Source organism: Protopterus annectens, chromosome 10.part0, assembly GCF_019279795.1.
Source record: "Protopterus annectens isolate FY-2018-M chromosome 10.part0, PAN1.0, whole genome shotgun sequence".
Taxonomy (NCBI): Eukaryota; Metazoa; Chordata; order Ceratodontiformes; family Protopteridae; genus Protopterus; species Protopterus annectens.
This window is the reverse complement of record NC_056744.1, coordinates 1,223,741,372-1,223,763,993: the sequence shown is the minus strand read 5'-3', so window position 1 is coordinate 1,223,763,993 and position 22,622 is coordinate 1,223,741,372. Positions and strand designations below refer to the sequence as shown.

General features: G+C 44.0%; 1 protein-coding gene across 1 annotated transcript in view; it reads left to right on the top strand.

Annotated features, from left to right (window-relative positions):
- Positions 1–22,622, top strand: part of ORC1 (origin recognition complex subunit 1) — a 967,334-nt gene that overhangs the window by 852,603 nt on the left and 92,109 nt on the right. Inside the window, exon 15 of the mRNA XM_044086852.1 lies at positions 13,977–14,064. Coding sequence (XP_043942787.1) covers positions 13,977–14,064 — 88 coding nt within the window. The remainder of the gene's footprint in view (positions 1–13,976; positions 14,065–22,622) is intronic.

Below are 22,622 nucleotides of genomic sequence, written 5' to 3'. Positions count from 1 at the left end.
GGACCCAGGTTGATAGTAGTCTGTCATTCGACACCCATGTAGCTAAAGTAGTTAGGAAGACCTTCTACATTGCCCACCTTATCATGAAGGGATTCTCATCTAGATCAAGGGAGGTCATAGTCTCCCTATACTCATCACTCATCAGACCAATGATTGAGTACAATGCCCCATTCGGAATGTATCTGACCCGACACTTGCAGCAGCTGGAGAGGCCACAAAAGTTCCTCACCAAAAGGATAAAGGGTCTCAAACATCTGTCCTATGCTGCCTGACTGAAAGAACTCCAGCTCTATTCAGTCGCCAGCTTGCTCAGAGGTGACCTTTGCCTAACATACAAGGCCATGTCAAACCCAGATTTGATGAATATGCTTCACCTCAAAAATCTAGATCCGTCAGAGCCACAAGGGCGGAGACTTAAACCTCGACACGGCTATTAATAGGACGTGCTGGAGGGATAGATTCATCACCCAGAGACTCCCTATGCTGTGGAATAAAATCCCGGTATATGTGAGGCAGAGCACCTCGCTGGCCTTGTTCAAGAGAAATCTTGACCAATGGATGGGAGATCGCAGATATACCCCAGGGATTACCTCAGTGTCACTGCTCAACAGAGGCACAGCAAAATAATGGGTATAGTTCCCCATACTAAAGGGGTGGCGTAAGCCACAAAACTATGGGCTAGGCTTGTAAATGCCCTCGGGCAGATAGCCTAGTATGAACCTATGAACCTATAAGCCTGAGTTACTGCTGTAAAATTGAAAAAGTAACACTGGTAAAATAAGCAGACCCGTGCCAGAAGAGACATCGGCTTTAATTCAAAAAACAAAACTGACTAAGCGCTTTCACCCACCATTGGGCTTCATCAGAGTCTGTGAACAGTGCAATAATAATTACTTAAATACCTAAATAAAACAATGAATCACACGAGTACCTTAATACAATTAAAAATTAACCCCCCAACATCCAAATTCAGCTCAAACCCTTGTGCATACTTAAACAGCATAAATAAATACATGGATAAACTTAATGAATAGATAATATCAAACTTGTTGAAAAGTGTAAATCTGTTACATATTAAAGTTCTATAATAAAAATGGGTGATTATGAAGTGTATTGTAAAAATGTGATATATATTAAACTGAGATTTGCGTTTTAGTACACAGGCTGTGGAAATACTTTCATTAATGCCTGGTTCGTTAGATGCATCCAGGCGTAGCTGCCACAGACATCTCCAGACTTCTAGTAGGGTTTTGAAATCTCCCCCCAAATCCTTCTTGAGTAGCTTGTCAGTAACAAAAAAATAAAATTTTTTTAAAGTTAGTACAAACCTTGCTGGGATTAAATTGGGCGTTGGTAATTTTCTTATTCCTAATGTCCCTAATATGTTCCAATATACGAAGACTGAGTTTTCTTGTAGTCATCCCAACGTAGAATGCAGTACATGCTAGGCATGTAGCCACATAGACAACCATCTTTGTATTAGTTATGGTGTCCTGGACATCTTAGTGTTCTTTTGTAACTGCAAATCTGTACATATGGTCCATCATTAATGTATTTACACACACTGCATGTACCGCATTTACTCATATGTGAGGGTCTATTGTCATGGCTCATGGAATTTTTCTTAAACAATTCTTTTAAATTAGAACATTTGCTGTTAATAAACTTGGGAGCTATTCCTGGCTGGCAGTTCACCTCCTTTGCACTTGAGAAGGCTTGCAGTCACCATGCAAACACATTCCAAGTGGGTCACCAGCTGCATTGTGTTTTGACATCAGCTCACCAACTTCTCATTTACAGAAAACTGTTGTCTGAACCCATTCCACCAGGGGAATGGCTGCTTCCAATGCTTGCTTCAAGAATATTTCTATTGTAGACATTTGTCTTCAGACACTTGATTGTCGCTGCATATGTTCTTCATGTTTCACTGTTGCAGTCATTATATTTGGATTATCTGTTTGTAGTAGCCCTCAGTCGGCCTGATTAACAAAGTCTTGGGTCCTACGTCAGTTGCTGTCTCTTCTTCCATGACATCAGGTTGTCAGGGGTATAAAACATGCAACCGACGTCATTACATCAGTCTTTCTTGCTGTGCGGTGCCCGAAGCAGAAACAGTTCGCAAGTGCCATTCGGCCGACTCCTAAAATTTTCGTTTTAGAGTTTCAGAACCGAAGTCTTCAACTAAAAGCTAAGTACCCCGTTGGGGAAACTTTCTTGCTCTAATCCAATGTCAGTAAAAGTAAATAATTGCATTTCTTGTGGAAAGCAAATACCTGATAAAGATTTTCATTCATACTGTATTCCTTGCCTAGGTCCTGACCACACTGTACCTTGCTGTCGGTTCTGTGCCTTATTTAAACCACAAACTATCCGTCGGCTGTATATTTACGCTTCTAAATATTTTGGTGCTCGGTTCAATAATCCTGATATGTCTTCGGTAAGCCATTCGACTACCGACATTCTGAAAAAACGCAAAGACAGAGACAGGCCGCCCAGTTCGCCAGTACTCAGTTAAGTGCATTTGCAGCCCCTGATACCTGCTACTTCAGATTCGCAGGCCTCTACTGAGACCTATTTAGAGTCCTGTATGCCACGAGATGCTTCAACTGTGGAACCTGCAGATGTCTCTCCTCTACCTTGGATGGGTCCGGAGCCACTGTGCAAGCACCAGCTTCTGAGGGTGTATTCAGGCCTACTTACTTGCATATTAAACAGACACCATCTTCTTCTTCAAGGCCTAAAACTCGATCCATGCCTAGAAAATTGATTCAAAGACTGCATAGTCAGGCCTCTATGCCTAAAAAACGTATGATAAGAATGACTGAAGATCATATTTCTTTAATCAGGCGAAGCCAACCTTCCCCTTCTAAGAGACCTAGGACTGAGTTTGCTTATGATACTTCTGACCAGGATTCTGAAATTTCTAATGTTAAGTTGTCAATCTCGCCTTCATTCTTGCTTGATGGGTTCGGAGCCGATCCCTCGGCTCCGACTCGGCACTTGCTAAGCTCGAGAGTCACTTTTACCAGCTCGAGGCAGCCCCATATCCCATGATGCAAGGCGGTAAGTACCCAGATCTCGTTTGCCGCTTCGCTTATGAGGTCCTCCTTTTACCAGCTCCTGGTAAGTGATTCTCTTTTTGGATATTTAAGCCCCTTTTTCTTAAAAAACCCTTAATTATCAGTTATTAGTTAATTTTTTACCTTTTGTGACAAAAAATCCCTGTCTTTTCTAATTTATTTTAGTCAAATTTACCCATCCCATCCCCCCCCTGTTAGGGTGTGTGTGTTGTTTATAGAAATACCTTTTGGTATTTTATTTAAGTTAATTTTGACTGGTGTGTGTGTGTGTTTGTGTAAAGCACCATGTCAAAGGAGAGGGTCTCAGGTTTTAAGAAGTGTGACTCGTGCTGTCAGAAGATGTCTCTGACAGACGGTCACACTTCTTGCCTGTATTGCCTAGGCCCTCTTCACCTGCAGGACTCCTGTGCTATTTGTCATTCCTTCAGCCAGAGAGTCCTGCAGGAAAGACGTAATAAACTGATCCTTAGGGGCCTTCTTAAGCCGGAGGGCTCTCCGGCTAAGTCGGCTCCATCCAAATCAGTTAAATCTTCCAAGGCCCAGGCTTCTGTTTCTAAGCCTGCGGCCTCGGCTCCGACTTCGTCGAGTCGAGATCGCTCGGCTGGAGCCGATTCTGGCTTAACAAAGCCTTCGGCACCGATGGCTATCGGTGCGAATCTGTATTGACCGCCGATGTCGGCTCCGATCGGTTCCGACACCCATGTGGCTCAGGCATCGGTGTCGGCTCCGATCGGCTCCGACACCGTTACTTTGGTGGCTGTATCGGCTCCGGCTGGAGCCGATACATCGAGGCGTCCTGTCGGCTCTGAGAGGTCGGCTCCGACAGGATCTATAGTATCGGCTCCGATGGCTCATTCCAGGAAGAGGTCGAGGTCTCCTTCCTTGGAGCTGATACTTTCGGCTCCGGCTTCTCCTCTTCTATCGGAACGGAGCCATCGGAGCCGATCTTCAAGGTCATCCAGGTTGTCAGATCATGACCTAGAGAGAGTGGTCAGTAGATTACTTAAGTCACAGGTACTGGCCCAAATGTTACATAGTCCGTCTCAACAGACGACTGTTGGTCCACACCCCGTTACAGTTCCTCCTTCAACTCTACCCCAGAGCTTGGAGTTGGAGTCTTCGGGAATGGTTACTGCTACGGCTGGAGGACGGATACCCCCTTCTGTTCCTTCAGCCTCTACTCTTATCTCCTCTTGAGACCTTCCTTAGAGGGATTCGGTGGTCGGGCTTCCATGGTCTCCTCCGAGGGTGAGTGGCATCGGACCCTTGTCGAACCCGCTCTTCCCTTGGAGCCTCGGCCTTGGTGAGCTCGGCTCCGACATCTGCCTCGGAGACTTCCCTTCGGTGGTCCCTGGAGTTCCTAGCTCTTGGAGCGGGTTCTCTCGGACCTGCCTGGGAGGGAGCATTCGAGTGATGAAGAGTGTACTGGCCACTGGTATCAGTCAGCAGTCTGTTCCCGTAGCTCCTCCCTCTATAGTACCTGTTGACATCTCTGCCACTTCTCTTGCTACAGGACCCAGAGATCCTCCGCCTCAGGTTTCCCCATTGGGAATTTCCCCTCTTCCGAGGATTCTCCTGATGTTTCGGGAGATCCTCCTAGGAAGAGGACTTGTAAGAGGAAGCATGTAGACTCCCCGAGTCTGTCACTTGGATACTGACTTTGATGAGTCAGAGGGATCCCCTAGATCCCCTCTGAGGATGTCTCCTTCTCAGACATCCTAGAACTTCTGAAACAGAGGGAAACTGGCCCACCAACAATCCCTCTGAGGATGAGTCAGTATACCTAGAGGCGTTTGGATCTCGGCCCTCCACCTCCTGGGTGTCTCCGCCTTCGACCCCTTATGCAGGTTATTGCACGAAGGCGTGGGCAGCTCCTGACTCTGTAGAGCCAGTCCCTAGGAGGCCTTCAAAATTTATCACTGCCCGTGTGACAAACAATTCCTTACTAAGGGTGTCCCGCTGATGCCATGGTGGTGGCTGCGGCCACCAAAAAGGAACTTGCAGTTCCTTCCGAGCCCGTACATCCTCTTAATAAGGACTCAAGGTCCATGGATAGGTACGGTAAGCGGATGTTTTCCTCAGCGACCTTTGCTATGCGTTGCTGAATTACCTATGTCACTTCACCAGACTCCAGAGGGATATCCTGAAGGAGCTGGCAGAAGTAGTTCAGGATCCTACAGCTGCAGGGGCTCAAGAAAAAATTGCCGCAGCTAGGAACCCTCAATTCCATTGCAAACTCCTCCATGCGGCTAATATCTTATGCTGCGGATGGAGCAGTAGAGCCGCAGGTACAGGTGTGGCTCTTAGGCGCCAAGCCTGGATGCGGCTATGTGATTTTATGGATCCCTTTAAGGCGTCCTTCACAAATTCTCCCTTTGATGGGTCAGCTTTGTTTGGCCCTCAGGTGAAGGAAACCTTGACCAGGTGCGAGCAGGACGGCAAGACTCTTTCTGCTGTTGGAGTCCGTTTTCCACCCTTCTAGACCTTATCCCAAAGGACAGAAGGGTGGGAAGATGTGGTTCCGTAAATCCCAAGGAGTCACGCCGGATTCACGTGGTCAGTTTACCCCTAGAGGCAGAGGGGTAACAACAACAGACGCGCTCTAGAGGCAGAGGGGTCCGAAGAACCAGGGAAACAGGGAGCCTCTCTCTGACAAGCCCTTTCAGCATCCCTGAGGTGTTGCCCGGCTGTCCCTCCTTGGAGGCAGTCGGGAAGATTATCACTGTACCCAGAAGCCTGGCATTCCCTCACTCAAGACAGATGGGTACAGTCGATCATATCCAAGGGTTACATAATTCCTTTCGAGGAAAGTCCCTTCCCTCAAGTTCCCTTCCAGATGTACCACCCGGTCTAAGGGAGATTGCAGAGTCAGAAATCTCAAAACTACTGCAAAAAGAGCCATTCAGCCAGTTACAATAGACCATTCAGAGCCGGAATCTACTCAAGGTTCTTTTTGGTCCCCAAAAGACGGAGACTGGAGACCAATATTGGATCTCAGCAGACTCAACAAGTCTGTCAGGAAGACAAGATTCGAATGGTCACTCTTCAGTCAATTCTGCCCTTCTTACAGAAGGACAACTGGATGTGCTCAATAGATCTTCAGGATGCGTACTATCACATCAAAATTCACAGACGCTCCAGGAGATTTCTCCGCTGGCTGGGGTCCAGTCATTTCCAGTTCAGAGCCCTGCCCTTTGGTCTCACTACAGCCCCCAGAGTGTTCACCAAATGCATGGCAGTGGTCACGGCTCACCTGAGGCGTCAAGGATTCCAGGTGTTTCCGTATCTCGACGACTGGCTCCTGTCAGCCACCACCAGGCATCAGCTTATACAAGCCAGGGATTACACAATAGACCTTTGTTCTCATTTGGGCATCTCAATCAACTTCGAAAAGTCATCCTTATCGCCCTGCCAGTCTATTACCTTCATAGGCGCAAACTTAAACACTGTTCGGATGTCAGCTACCCTTACAGAACAAAGAGTTTCAGACATTCAGACTCATGTCAGGATCATTCTGGCCAGCAAGAAAATACAGGCCAGAATGGTTCTAAAGGTATTAGGTCTCATGGCTGCGGCCATTACTCTTCTTCCCCTGGCTCGATTCTACATGCATTCTTCAGTGGATGCTGTTCACACAGTGGTCATACCAGCAACTTCCAATGCGTCACCAGATTCTGGTGACACAGACATGCAAAGAGCATCTTGCTTGGTGGATCACATCGTCTCAGGTTCACCAAGGCAGGTACTTTGTACCCCATCCCCGATAGCCACTGTCACCACGGATGCCTCCCTGATCGGGTGGGGGTCATTATCAGGGCAGGATGGTTCATGGGACGTGGCAGCCGTTCGAGTACCATCTGCACATAAATGTCCTGGAGATGAGAGCAGTGCTTTTAACGTTGCAAGCCCTCAGCGACTTTCTTCCCGTAGGGACAATTGCAGTCCACACAGACAACATGTCTGTAGTTTGGTATATCAACAAACAGGGCGGAACCAAGTCCTACCCCTTGTGTCGAGAAGCGCTCAGACTATGGCAATGGGCGATCTCCTCTCATCGGTTTCTGGTAGCAGCGCATATCCCTGGGAAAACCAACATTATAGCGGACAGATTGAGCAGAGCTATCCTCATGCCTCACGAGTGGTCTCTCAAGCAATCTATAGCGGAAGAGATTTTTCTGGAATGGGGTCGTCCATGTTGCGATCTTTTTTGCTACTCCCCAAAACAGCAAATGTCCAGACTTCTTCAGCCTCTTCCCTCTATCAGGCCATCCCCAGAGACGCTCTGACCCAGGATTGGCCCCAGGGACTTCTTTATGCCTTCCCTCCATTTCCTCTGATCCCTCAGGTGATCCAGAAAGCTACCGTTTTGAGAGCCAAATTGATTCTCATTGCCTTACTGGCCTCGACAAGTTTGGTTCCCGTTCCTCCATCATCACCTTTTGGTGCAGCCGTGGCATCTGGACCCAGTGCCAGATCTTCTGATTCACCAATCGGGTCAGCTGCACCGGTCAATCCCTTCTCTCAACCTCACAGCATGGTTGCTCCACTTCCTTCCTTAGCCAGGCTTCCTTTGATCTCTAACCCAGTTAGAGACATCATAGTAGCTTCGCTAAAATCCTCTACCAGGAGGATTTACACAGGCAAATGGAAATGTTTCTCTTATTGGGCGAAGGCCCAAAATATTGATCCTTTTACTGCCCCTGTTCAGGCAGTCCTGGACTTCTTAGCAGAGATTTTTCATGCAGGCTCCTCTTCTTCCACAGTCAGAGTTCAATTGGCTGCTATTTCCAATTTTCATGTCGGGATAGCAGATCATAATATTATGTCCCATAGGCTCTGCAGGGCCTTCTTGAAAGGAATTTTCCTTCTAAAACCTCCAATCAGGAATCCTCCTCCTCAGTGGGATCTAAATTTAGTGCTGACATCCTTGATTCTTCCCCTTGAGCCAGCTGTTTCTTGTTCCCTGAAATATCTTTCTTGGAAAACTTTATTCCTAGTGGCTATTACATCTGCCAGGAGGGTGTCTGAACTTCATGCTCTTCGGTTCGACCCCCTATTTGGTTTTTCACAAAGACAGAGTATCTTTGAGAACTAATCCAACCTTTTACCTAAGGTCGCTTCAAAGAACAATCTGAATCAATCCATTGATCTCCCTGTATTTTTCCTAACTATTCAGATAGAGCTGAACAAAAGCTACATTATCTTGATGTCCACCGTCAACTTAGATATTATTTGGACAGAACAAAAAATTTAGAAAATCTGATCAACTTTTTGTTTCCTATGCGGATAATTAAAAAGGCCTTCCTGTTTCTAAAGTGACCTTGTCCAGATGGCTTTCTTCGGTCATCTCTGAAATTTATACGCTCAGGGGAAAACAGCTGTGCTCAAAACCTAAAGCACATTCAACTAGGAGCTTAGCTACTTCTACAGCTTTTCAAGCTAGACTTCCTTTGGACACTATTTGTGCAGCGGCCACTTGGGCTACTCCTCACACTTTTGTTTCCCATTACAAATTGGACTTGGCCTCCAGGGACAGAGCCAGTTTTGGCTCTACAGTCCTCAAGAGTTTGTTCCATTGAGCCACCCAGGATAGAGGTGCTAGGGGCGGTCCCATCAAGCAAGAATGAAGGCGAGATTGACAACTTAACATTAAGTTATGTACCTACCATAACGTTCCATGTTAGTTGTCTTCTCTCGCCTTCTTTCTTGCGCCCCTCCCTCCTTCCCCCTGGCCTGGACAGACCTTGTATAAGAAACTGTTGTGCTGAAGACCATTCAGACCTGGTCCTTCTTCCATCTGTAAGTTTTCTTTCTTCCTTTGGGAAGTATTTTTATGCTTGGTGCTATTGCCCTTTGTCAGCAAACGAGATCTGGGTACTTACCGCCTTGCATCATGGGATATGGGGCTGCCTCGAGCTGGTAAAAGTGACTCTCGAGCTTAGCAAGTGCCGAGTCGGAGCCGAGGGATCGGCTCCGAACCCATCAAGCAAGAAAGAAGGCGAGAGAAGACAACTAACATGGAACGTTATGGTAGGTACATAACTTCTTATTTCCTCTGATGACCAGGATTTACCCTTATCTACCTATGAGGATTCTGATGCTGAGGACTCTATTCCCTCTACCCCTGGGTCTGTACTTAGAAGGCATGCTTGGCTTAAGGAGCAATCCTTGCCAGATCATGTTAAAGCGAAATTACTGGATGCTCCCTTAAATCAGGACTGCCTGTTTGGCAACAGGGCAGAAGTTCTTAAAAAGATGGAGGAAAAAGCTAAATCTATGCAAACTGTTAAAGATTCTTTACAAGCACAACTTCCAAGATTTAGTAGGCATTGACCTTCTAAGAATTGGTCCTTTCCTGCCTCTTCCAGACCTTCAGTCCAAATCCAGAGCTAGCAGAGCACCCAGGCTTCAGTCCCAGGGGATGCAGAGGACTAAGCAGTAGGGGGCCTCCACTTCCAAATCTGGGAGTAATAAAACTCTCCTCATGGTAAACTGTCTGACTTTTTAAAAATTCCAAGCACTTCCCAACTGACTGCCCCTTTGGGGGGAAATATTGAACTTCATGCAAATAACTGGGGACTCATTACCCAGGACAAATGGGTTTTAAATATAGTGTCCCAAGGATACAGATTTCACTTCCAGAAATTACCAACTCCAAGCGATTGGCCAGATCTACCTCCAAATCAGTGGGCAGAGGCAGGGCAGAGGTACTAACTCTCTCAAGCATAGGGGCTATTCAGTTGGTACCAGAAGAAGAAAAGGGACAAGGTTTCTACTAGAGATTTTCCCAGTGCCCAGAAAAGACAATTAATGACGTCCTATCCTGGACCTGCCTACTCTAAACACCTTTTTGGTGATTCCAAAATTCAAGATTCTGACTCTCTTCACCTGTTGCTTCCTATGTTAAGCAAAGATGCCTGGTTGGCAACACTAAATTTAAAGGACGCATACCTGCACATCCCAGTCAGGGAATCTTGCAGAAGATACCTACGCTTCAAAGCAGGCTACACACACTATCAGTTCTCTACACTGCCTTCTGGCTTATCTACTGTGCCCAGGGTATTCACAAGTGCCTAGCTCCAGTCATTGCATTTTGCAAGCAAAGAAATATTCAAATATATGAATACCTGGACGATTGTCTAATACAGACAGAAAACCAGGACATACTTTTGAATCCTCTGGCTTTTGTACAAAGGGTGCTAACTTGTCTGGGGTACACCATAACTGAAAGGAAATCACACCTGGTACCCTGTCAACAAATTATATTCCTGGGAGCAAGCGTGAATGCAACTTCCCAGATGGCTTTCCTCACACCAGAGAAACAAATTCACTTGACACCCTACTTCAAAGAAGTGGCCACAAAAACCCTGCTATCTGCAAGGCAAATACTACAAGCCTTGGGGTTCATGGCCTCCTGCATTCTTCTAATTGCATATGCAAGATTGCATATGAGGAAACTACAATGGTATCTAAAAAGCCTATGGTGTCAACAGTCTCAGGATCTAGAAGCAGTGATTCCTATCATTCCTTGTCTACGCCTAGAGTCCCTTTGGTGGGCAGAGGCCTGCCACCAAAACAAGGGACTACCATTCACATTAACCCCTGCCGCCCAAACCCTAACAGATGCATCAGACTATGCATGGGGGGGAGGGGGGGGCGCACCTGGCAGGGAAGTGCATTCATGGCAAATGGAACCCAATTCAAATGCACCTTCACATCAATCATAAAGAAATGTTAGCTGTACAGAATGCCCTGACAGCCTTCAAAGACCACATTCTTCCAGGACAATTAATGGTAAAGACGGGCAACACCACTGTTATGCGGTACATAAATAAGCAGAGAGGTACACATTCTTACCCCCTCTGCAGATTAGCCATGACATTGTGGAACACAGCCTTGAGCTACCAAGTGCATCTACAAGCTCAGTTCCTGCCAGGAAAACTAAATACACTGGCAGACGGACTAAGCAGAAACATAATGGACCCACACGAGTGGAAACTGGAACCAAGGATTTTCAACATGTTGACAAGCAAATGGAGGAGCCCAGATATAGACCTGTTTGCCTACCCCCAGAACTATCAATTGGAAAGTTTGCGCAAGGACTTCCCACAGACAAGCTTGGAAGGTGGATGCTTGTCCTTCAGCTGGAAAAACCTATCAGTTTATGCCTTTCCTCCTCTGCCTCTGCTCTCCAAAGTACTACTAAAGATCAAACAAGACAAACCAAGAATGATTTTGATTGCACCAGTCTGGCCACGCCAACACTGGTACCCCCTCCTGCGCAGTGTGTCACTGTTGGCCCCATGGCATCTGCCTCAGACTCCTACCTTGCCGTCTCAGCAGGAGAACCAGATTTCGTACCCTTACCTTCAAACACTGAACCTAGCAGCCTGCCTAATTACCTAAGCTCTCCTTTACCATCCCTCAGTAAACCAGTGATGGATGTAATTTTAGAGGCAAGGAGGCCTAGTTCTAGAAAATCTTATGCTGAAAAATGGAAAAGATTCTGTGCCTGGAACCAATCTCAAAGGATGAGCACAGCAGTGCCCAATTTACCTCAGATTTTACAATACTTAACTGAGATGCTTCACAACGGCCTATCTTTTTCCTCAATAAAAATTCATGCCTCAGCCATTTCAGCTCATTATAACACAGAACCTCCCCTCTTCTCTCATCCACTGCTCAAGCAGTTCCTCACACGGGCCAAAAATTTAAGACTACCCAGGAGAGCTCCATCTCCAGCCTGGGGCACTAACTTTGTATTGGAGAAACTCACCCTTCCTCCTTTCGAGCCAGCTGCTACTGCAGATTTAAAATTCCTTTCTTGGAAAACAGCTTCCCTTTTAGCCATCACTTCAGCAAGAAGGGTATCTGAATTACAGGCCCTTATGGCAGTGGAGCCTTTCATCATCTTTCATGCGGACAGGGTGTCCCTCAGGACCAATCCCTTTTTCATGACAAAGGTGGTATCCAATGTGTCCTTTAGTCAGTCCATTCATTTGCCAACCTTCTTTCCTAATCCACAGAACAAAGGGGAATGGATACTGCACTCCTTAGATGTGCACAGACAACTTAGATTCTACTTGGACAGGACTAATCCTCAAAGGAAATCTGAACTGCTGGTGGCAATTGCTGCAGGGACAGAGGGGAAGGCTCTTTCAAAACAAAACATTCCCAAATGGATAGGCCATTGCATTCTTTTCTGCTATAAGCACCATGGAAAACCAATCCCACAAGGGGATCAGACCCTACTCAACCAGGGCTGCATCTACCTCTACAGCCTTTCTCAGAGGCGTGCCTACCAGGGACATCCTAGAAGCTACTACCTGGAGTTTTGTACATACTTTCACCAAGCATTATCATTTGCCCATTTTCTCTAAATCCAGAGCTGGCTTTGCCACTGCAGTTTTGCAGGGCCTCATAGCTGGTCCTAATGCTATCTAAATTCCTCCTCCCATCCTTAGCTGTGAGAATCTACCCAAATGTAATGACTGCAACAGTGAAACACGAAGGACATAGTGCAGTCATGTACACTTACCATAAATGTAGATGTTAGAGTGTATTCACTGTTGCAGTCCTGGTTACCCTCCCTCCACCCCACTGACTTTTTTTGGCTATACCTCGTCTCTCCATTTCAATGCTTAAAAGCTTTTTGGTGTATTTGCTTTTTTGTTTGTGGTATAACCTTGTATATTTATAGATTTAATTGCTTCCCATTAGGAGGGCACCTGACATCTGGGGTAAGATAAACTGATGTAATCACGTCGACTGCATGTTTTATACCCCTAGCAACCTGACGTCACGGAAGAAGAGACAGTAACCAACGTAGGACCCAAGACTTTGTTAATCAGGCCGACTGAGGGCTACTGCAAGCAGATAACCCAAATGTAATGACTGCAACAGTGAATACACTCTAACATCTACATTTATGGTAAGTGCACTATCTTCAGCTAGTATTATTGCCTCAACTGCTGGAAGTCGTTTGTACAATATGTCCATCTGAGCTGCAACCTAGAATTATCTTTTAACGTCATCCACAGTGGTATTACCCGGCATTCAGCCCAATCAAAACCCTGTCAAGGAGTGTCCTCTACATTAAATGCATTAGAAATAATTCTTAGTTTATCTGTTAGAGGGCTTGTACCATTCTAACAGCCTGCTGTGTTTGAGTAGTTCTCTATCAACAGCTGCTGTTGGAATTGCAGTCAGATACGTGTATTATTACATCACTTTTAATAATGTAGTGGCAGATCTACATGGGTGCTAGCTGGTGGCTATTGGATGAATCGGTGATCTCTTGAATGAGCTCTTATCTAAATGTCATGTTTCTTTAGAACTAGTCAGTTGAGCTGGATTCCTTTAAAAAAATGCTAATTCATTTTTATGTATTGACAAGCGGACCCCATCGAGGATGAGGTTGGGGGCTTCTAGTAGATCAACCAATATAAATAAGCTGAGAAAATGCATGTGTGAGTAAAAATTGTAGACCTGTCAAATACTGTCACTATGAATGAAATGTAAAAAGTGGCATTTTTTCCAGGAAAATGAGTAAATAAATGTAAGGATTATATACAAATGAAGCAGAAGAGTTCTTGAAAATATATTGTGCACAGGTAAATAGTGCGGTGGGAATTTAATGTGTATGCCGGTTGTCTTTCTTATGTAAATGGTCCTGATGTATGATGGGGTGAACAAGCCCTCAACTCCAAAGTAACAGTAGGTTTTCTAGGTACTAGGAATTTATGGTAATGTTCAGACAAGACACTGAAAAGACTGTGAAATAATGTGACTTCATGACTGGTCAGTTAGAAGGAGCTCTGCCCAACAAGTCATCATTGGGGGAGAAGTAAACTTTTATCAGAAGTATTTCATTTAATATTTATTTTTGTGTTTTAGGACTGCATCTGTACAGGAGCAGATGTTCCTACGAGCCATTATTGCTGAGTTCCGTAGGTTAGGCCTTGAGGAAGCAACATTTCAGCAGGTGAGCTTACTTTAATGTAGTAATAAATATAAAATTAACCTGACTTGAAGTTATTCAGCTGCTTGTTTTTCAGGCATTCTAATCTTAATGACTTGGGAAGGTATAACTCAAGACCATCAGTAGTCCAACTTTCAGTTTTTCCGAAGCTTTGCTTATAGCTTGCAAACTATCATCATTTCTGAATTGTCTATCCTGGTGAGGGGGGGCACAGTGGGAGAGACCAGGCTTCCTTGTCCTCAGCAGTAGTCTCCATCTCATACATAAGATTACCAGCTGCCCTCAGACAACACGAGAAATGTGATCCTCCATTGTGTCTTGGATTTGCCCAAAGACTTCCTTCCAGTGGGCTGTACCTGATAAATCTCCTTGGGAGAGAATACCTAAGTGACATCTTCACAATGTGCCTAAACCAACAAAGCTGACTTCTGTCAGCATAGAGTAGCAACAACTGTACTCTGAGGTCTTCCCAGATTGCTGAGCTTTTTTATTGCATCACAGACAGTGAATCCATCTCCCCCATAAAGGAACCTTATTTCTGACGTCTGAATCTGGAAGCTCATCCTGTCTGCTCCTACCTGCAGCTGATGACCATAGGTGTGGACGGAGAAATAGACTGATCACTAAATTCAAAGCTCTGCCATATGACTCGCATCTAATGTCACCACCACAGTCTCTGTAGTACTGCTGCTGCAGCACCACTCCTGTAGTCATTCTCCCAGTCTCCTCTTTCTTCTTCCCCTCCTTACTCATGAGCATCACCCCAAAGATACTTAAAAAAACTCCACCTCCATTAGCTGCTTCTCCTCACCTGAAAGGCGCAAGACATTCTTTTCCAGGACAGATCTGTCACCTCTAATTTGGACTTTTTTCTTTTCTGTCACTTAAAAAAAACTGTGTGCTGAAGGTGACAGTCACTTAAGGCTAAGATTACATAATTTTCTTCATATGATAAAGATGCATCCCTCATCCTCAAACTTGATGCACTCCAGACCGTGGATATACTTTGATAGCTTGTCCAAGAAAATCACAAATATAAGGGAAGACTTAGACACACCCTTGTTTGAGTCTTATGGCTTGCCTTAATTGCATTTGACACTGGAAGAATGAGGATCTAATCCTTGCTCATCAAATGCAGTTACAGTGGCACACAGCAGAGGCTGTAGGATGCCACCACTCTTACTGCTGTATCATTTGCTATACAAAACCTGTGTGACTATGCAACCACATGCCTTTTGAAGGTCCACAAAACATATGAAGACAGTATTGGTGAACTTCTATGATACTTTCAACATCTGTACAAGAAGAAAATTTTGATCCAGAGTTTCAGAACCAGTGTATAACACACCATCATTCTCTGAAATTAGATCCTTGACTATTATTTTTTTTTCATCCTTCTGGCATATACATTCCTAGGGAGACTGATGCCTGTATAACTGGAACACTTCAACTGCTCCAGTTTGCTAATACAGAGGGTACTGTCCCAGCTTTCCACACAGTGTTGAAAATTAGTGTTAGCCATCACATTCCACCTGCATATGCAGCACCTTCCACATTTCGTGATGGATGCCATCTGCTCTTGAGTGTTACCTCTTCTGCAGAAATAAATCTGATCTCATCAGGTGCTTCTGGCACTGGCTTCTCACAGGAGGGCATCTTTACTGGATTCAGGAGTTCTTTAGAGTTTTCCTATTATCACCATATAGCTGAAACATCATCTGTCCTTTATAGTGCATCTCTATTTTAAATATTTTTTTCTCCTTCATACTTGCAGTAAGCCAGTATTTCATCAGCTTTGACCTCTCCTGGTGAGAACAAGACAGCAAGAGATGCTATCATCAGGGAGCCTCGAAAGGGTGTTTATTTCAGAAAAATGAACCTTTCACTCCAGACCTCAAAATCTCTAGATCTTGCAGGCTCCAAGTCTCTGGTATATTAGTGGAACTTGCACGCAAGTCCACCTTTGGAATTTAGAGGTAGCATCAAATATTGTCTGCCAGCAACTTCCAGTCCCTGGATGCGATACTAATTTCCTACACCAGGGTTTCTATGTAAGGGGCAGAAGCCAACAGGAGATGGTGGACATTACTGTTTTGTTCTACTGGAGGGATAAAAATTGCCATTCGTTCTCTTGTTTTCACCTGAACTTTAAAATTCCTTTATAAGAGGTGTTTATCCATGATCACTAAACAAGGCCTAAAGTCAAGGTTTTTGCAGCCCATATTTTGTGACTTGTCACAGTGAATGTGCAAATGAAGGGAAAATTCATGGAGTTTATATGTGAAGTTTAGCATGCACCTTCCTGTTTTACCCGTATCAGAAAACAAAAGTTAATAAAAATGCTGTTGAAATGCTATGAAAAGGGACCATAATCAAATTACGTAAACAGCATTTAGAAGCAAGGTGGGAATGCCGTTTTTTTTTTTTTTTTTTTCTCTCCTGTGTAAGGAGGAAGACATGTAATTCTGGTTCTTGAGAAACTGCCCCACTGTGCATGAGGATCTAAACTGGTAAAAAATGAGTATAATGTTTTCTGTGGGAAAATGATAAGCTAAAGTCAGTCTTGTTTAAAGATCTTGCTGCTGACATCAATCTGAGTTTGAATTCTGCCTTGTATACATGAGGAACTTACAACAGTAAGGATTCTGTATCCTGTCAGAAATAGCTAGAGTATTTATCTAGCTTGCAGAGTTTCTTTAAATATTTTGTCCTGTACAGCTGACATTTTTATCTTCTGACTGACAAGTTATTTACCTCCGCATATTTAGTCTGTCAGCACCATCTTTGTCTTAAGTACACTTTTTAATTTATTCACTTTGAATATATTTTGGCTAGTATTTAATGTATATGTATTATATGAATCAATACCACAGAAGTATCCACATTACTTACTTAAACACTTCACCAGTACAAATTATTTTTCTAATTTTATTTTGCTAAATCAAGACTTTACAGTACTTGTTGAGTCTGTAACCCAGTAATTCTAGGGTGGTGGCAGTGTGCTACCCTTGCTAGGATGCTAGCTGAAGGAAAATAGAGAATTCTGCCAGCCTTCCCTGGGTAGTGTGTGCACATACATAGAATACTTTATTTGAAAGGCAGTTAACTGTGGCTCACAGAAATCATGGTAAGAAAGGGGCATGGAGTGCTAGGCCAAAGACTTGGGTCTTATGTGATCAATGTCCCTTACTAGTCTTCGTGTACATGTTAAAAGCCCATACCCAAGGCAGCAATACTTATTCCATTTATGCCTTTGAGGGCTAGGTTTCATTTGGTGAATAGTTTTTTTGAATCTGATTTGTGTGAACTTTTTTGAGTAGCAGTTGTGTGACTAGAGACCACCTCTTTGGTAACCATCAGACGTGTATGGTGCAGTGGAGTAAAGCCATGGATTAAACCCCTGTCTCCCATACCTTGGTGGTACCCTGATGGGATTCAAACCCTGTCAGTGCCAGACAGGACATCACATTTTGGTGGCAGTGAACTTGAGCCTTCACATCTGATTGGCAGTGTCAGGCTTCAAACCCTTAAGGTGCCAGCTAAATTATCACAGTTGTATTCTATTGTCTTGCACTTCAGCTCCTGCAGTGGATGTGAAAATCCAAAGGCCATCATCTCCGAGACAGACAAGGATAATGAGTCCACCCCTCTATCCATCTCTCATAGAGAGGAGGAATTCAAGCTTATGAGGAGCAACTTGTACTGGCCTGAAACTTCTCTCATCCCCAGAAACACAAGTGAGACACTTTTGCTCCTCTGAATCTAGACTTTCAGGATACTGTCAAGGCAGATGTGAGGCATACCTACTTTTCCCCTGCATCCTCCAAGAAGACAGTTGACCTCCACCAACCCAACTGCATGAGTTGGAAGAGCAACATAATAGCATCCTAGTGCAGATTCCCTTGTGATGTTTTTCTGCCTATATTGGTTCCCAGAGACCTTGGAATTTTGTCACCTTGCTAGAAGACGGTTCATGATCCTTGGATAGATGTCAAGAAAGTGTACTTCTCTGCCATATTGAGGTTCAGGGTCCTCATCTGCTCACCTCACCTGTCCTGATTCCAGTCCCACCCTATTAACACATTGCTTCCTACAAGACTATACATGGCAAGAAGTCAGAGTTGATGTATCCTGTATGAGCACATGAATAATAGAGTTCTCTATATTCCTGTGAAGAGTATCTGTCAGTATCTTTAAAGAGAGTTTGTATGCCTAAGTATGTGGTATGCATTTGTACTATTCAAAAAGTAAATGTTGCAATTTCAATTAAATGAAAGCTGTATTAGAACATTTACAATCCCTTTCCATTTATACCTCTTAAGGAAGTAGGCAGGCAAAGCCCTGTGATTACTTAACCATGTTTCACGTAGAGACTGATTGCTCTCTTGCAGCACAATAACTATATATGTTTTTTTAAGTCATAACCAAAAAGAATGCTGCCACAGCCAGAGTCCTGCATTCCGTCATAGCTTGAGCTGTTTCACATCCCCCTGTGGTGATCTTGTGTCGCTTACCCTCCCGGACATCTCCATGTTGTGGTACAAAGGGGATTTGTGGTCCACCATCTTCAGTTTTTTGTTTTGTATTCTTTGTACAGGCATTCATTAGTCCATCATGTCAGGCCAAGAATGGAAGAGCAGATAAGTACCATTTAGGGGGTTTTCCTCCCTTGTAGCATTGTCATTTGTAGGGGCTAGGTCAATAGTTCTTATTTTTTGCTTTAAGTCTTCTGCTGGGTTCTAGGTGCACAGTTGTGTTTCACATGCTTCTCCTGTGAAGGAGAACATACAGACCCTGTCATCTGAAAAGTGCATGTAGAAATTGGGGGTTCACCATGAAACTATAGAAGTCTAAAGTGGAACCCCTGTAGAGACTTCTGTTCTTTGCAGGCCCTGCTGGACATCCATGTCCAGGGTTCCGTCTCTTATACAATTATTTAACAGATGTTACAAAAGGCTGCATGGACAACCAGGGACATCCTTGGGATCCTAGAGCACAAAACAGCCACAGTCCTGATAGGCCGTCAGTGATATCTAAGGAATCTTAGTGATCATCTTGCGCACATGCTGAAGCATGCCATCCCACCATCTCCTTGCATAAAATGGAAGTTAGAATGGTGGGTATCCACCAATCAAGAGAACAGAGGAATGCCTCTCTGTCCCCTGGCCCACAATCGAGCACTTACCATAGATGTGCCAAACCAGGCTGGGGGCTCATGCACAAGGCTTAAAGGTACAGAGCACTTGCTACATGACTGAGACCAAACTCCATATTAACGGTTGCCATTTCAGTATGCTCGTGTGGATTCCACAAACCCTGAGGGTTGTGATGGGCAATACCACTGTCATGTGATATATCAACAACCTATGTAGAATATGTTCATGTCATCTGAGCAAAATTACATTGTATGGCCAGTTTCCAAGATTTTAGACTGCCAAGAGGTGAACTGTTTGGCATACAAGGGTATCCTCTGACCCTCTACTGCTGGATCTGCTGCACATCAGCAAGTTGAATAGCATCAGAAGTACTCCATCCAGGAATATAAACCTCTTCTACAACATCAACAGAACAATTTGGAGGAATATATATATTGCAAAAGACACCACTGCTCTGGCACTCCCCATCCATATATAAATCAAGCTTGTTCCTGTCCATATTCAAGAGCATCTTGGATTATATGGAGAGTAGACAAATTACCCCGACACTGCCCCCTTGTACTACTAATGGACACTAGCTTTACCTCATGAATGGATATTAAGTTATTCTCAGTAGAGATAATATACAATTACTCACCATCAAATGGGTAAGGCCAATCTAATACCAAATGGGATAGATGAATACAAGCACCAAAATGGAAATTCAGCTTAAGATGACCTGCAAGGGCTACTGGTGTAGTACTTAACTATGAACCTACAAGATCTGATATTGAAGGTAGGTTACATCCTAGCATGAGAGAGTGTACACGGGCAGATTGTCTAAGCAGGCCCACACAAGAGGCAACTGCACAAGCAAATCTTTGACTCAGAAATGGGAAATTCCAGAAATGGATTGTTTTGCCTCATATGAGAACTTTCAAGTCAAAAGGGTTTTACTCTGGAATCTTATATTCAAAAGCTTGGCCAGTGAAGATACTCAGTATTTCATAAAAGGGCAAGTTCTTATACACCTTTCTACCTCTGCCATTAATTGCAAAAGTGATTTGAAAAATTCAGGAGGTTCCAGCCAATGGTAGTCTTATAGCTCCTTCTTTGCCCTAGGCAACATTGTTTTTTTCACTTCAGATTGATGGCCAGGGAAGGCCTAGTAATCCTGTACAGGTGGATGAACCTATTGGCTCAGAGCAAGGGCTATTAGACCTGGGAGTCAAAATCTCCCATCTGAAGTTCTGGAAAATGTAATCTTATTAAACTTGAGGCAGTAATGGGGAGGCCAGGAGACCAGGCACTAGCAAATCATATCTTACAACGTAGAAGAGATTTCTCCCTGTGATGTCAAATGAGGGGGCTTCACATCTAATGAAGCAGAGGTACCACTGTCATAGAACCTAGGGCTGTTTCTAACAGGCTTGACATATGCTTCCATTATGGTCCATCTACCTACCATGGGAGTGCCTCTCTGAGAACCCTCCTCCCTTCAATAATTAGGCTAGGCGGTAGTTTTTAAAAGGAGTCCTACAATTTGGCACCTCGGGAGGTCAATCATACAGCCTTGGGACCTGAATGTTGTACTAGAAATCTCAAAACTTCTTTTGAGCCATCAGGTGTAATGCATGTTAAGTTTCTATCATGAAAACCAGTATCTTTTGGTGATAATCACCTCATCTGGACATTAATTAGAATTACAGGCCCTAATGTTCAAGTTTTGGTTTTCCACGATGACCGTGCTAACTTGCACACTGACTCTACATTTATGTCAAAAGCTGAGGCAGAAGTTGCACCATCCCCTCTCCCTGTGATCTTTCACAGGCAACACAACAAAGGGGAAAGGATAGATGATTGATACCCTAGATGCCAAAAGTCAATTGAAGTACTACTTAGGACCAAAAAATACAGAAAAACAGTTCAGCTTTTTGGGGCCATTGCATAGAATGAAAAAGGGGTACCCATTTCAAAGCACAATATTATCACCTACCACAAATTCCATAACAAACATTTACCAGGAGGCATAATGTCACACTCCAGCAAGAGTTACCATGGTTCCAGCTGTGGAAGGAGCCACTGTCCTCCATCCTTACATTCTCCAAATACTACTGGTCAGCTATTATGTCTTGAATTAGGTCAAGATTTGCTGAAGCAGTCCTGAAGGGCATGTCTTCCTCTCTGGTGATGCCAAAGGAAAGGTCTGGAAGTAATCCTTGAATTTGACTTGCACAGTGACTTGCATGAAGAGCATATTACAGTTGTGCTATCAACGTATAATTGTAGGTTTTCAAGCATAGTCACTTCCAGATTCTGGTAATATACTCCTTTCCCTTTTGGAGATATTCAAAGCTCCTGTCCCCCCTCCCCTTTTTTGTATTCCTAGCTTCAGCAGATACCCTTGTCTCATCTTCTTTACAGCTTACCTTGAGTCCCTGTCTGTGATGCTATTCAGGGTTTGGAAGCCTACCAGGACATGTTGTGCCTCAAAAAAGAAGTTTCTTAGTTGACAAAAATCTGGACATTCCTTAGGTGGAGGCAAGACAGAGCAGAATATGACAAACCATATGTCCTTTTATACACAATATGGAGACATCCAGGAGGCCAGAGACATAAGATCAACATAGGGAAAGGAAAATTAGCTCTGGCCAGGATTAGGACTAGGCCTGTGGCAGAAATCCCTGTATGTGTGATTGCAGAAGTGAGTAATCCACGGTTATGCTAAGGTGATAACACAACTGTGTTTTTAGATCGGTAGATTGATTGATTTATTGATTGATTGCATTTGTTTACCTGGAAAGTCCACTGGGCCTAAAAGAGCCCATTTTCAGTGGAGGTCCGGAGGGAAAATCCCCAACAAGAACACGGGTACAGAAATAAATTCATTAATTGGTACAGAAGTAGAAAGTGTTACACATGGTGATTACAGTAATATATACAGAATGTATACATAAATCCAGGAATTTAGTTGGTTTGATTACAGTAATATATACAGAATATATACATAAAAGCAGGGGTTTAGTTGGTTGCCAGATGAAGTCAGTCAGAGAGGTATAAACAGAGAGATGATATTCAGCATTATTGCACCAGTATCAACAAGAGATGATACTTTCTCTATATTTATTATTTTTTCATCAGTCACTAGTAGCAAAAAGCATAAGAGTTTAGTTATCATATAAGGTTAAGGAAGAGGTTATGTTATAGAGCAGGTACATAGTCAGGAAGAGTTGAGATTATTTTTTTCAGTATTTGTGCTGCCTGTGTTTCTTATAGAAGGTGGAAGTGAGTTCCATAGTTTGACAGTGGTGGAGTAGAGTTGACCAGCAGGGCTTTTCTTCTTTTAGATGTAGATGATTTTCAGATCTTAGTTTCCTGCTGGGTTGGTATTTGACAAGTAGAGCTGAGAGAGCAGTAGAGTCTGTG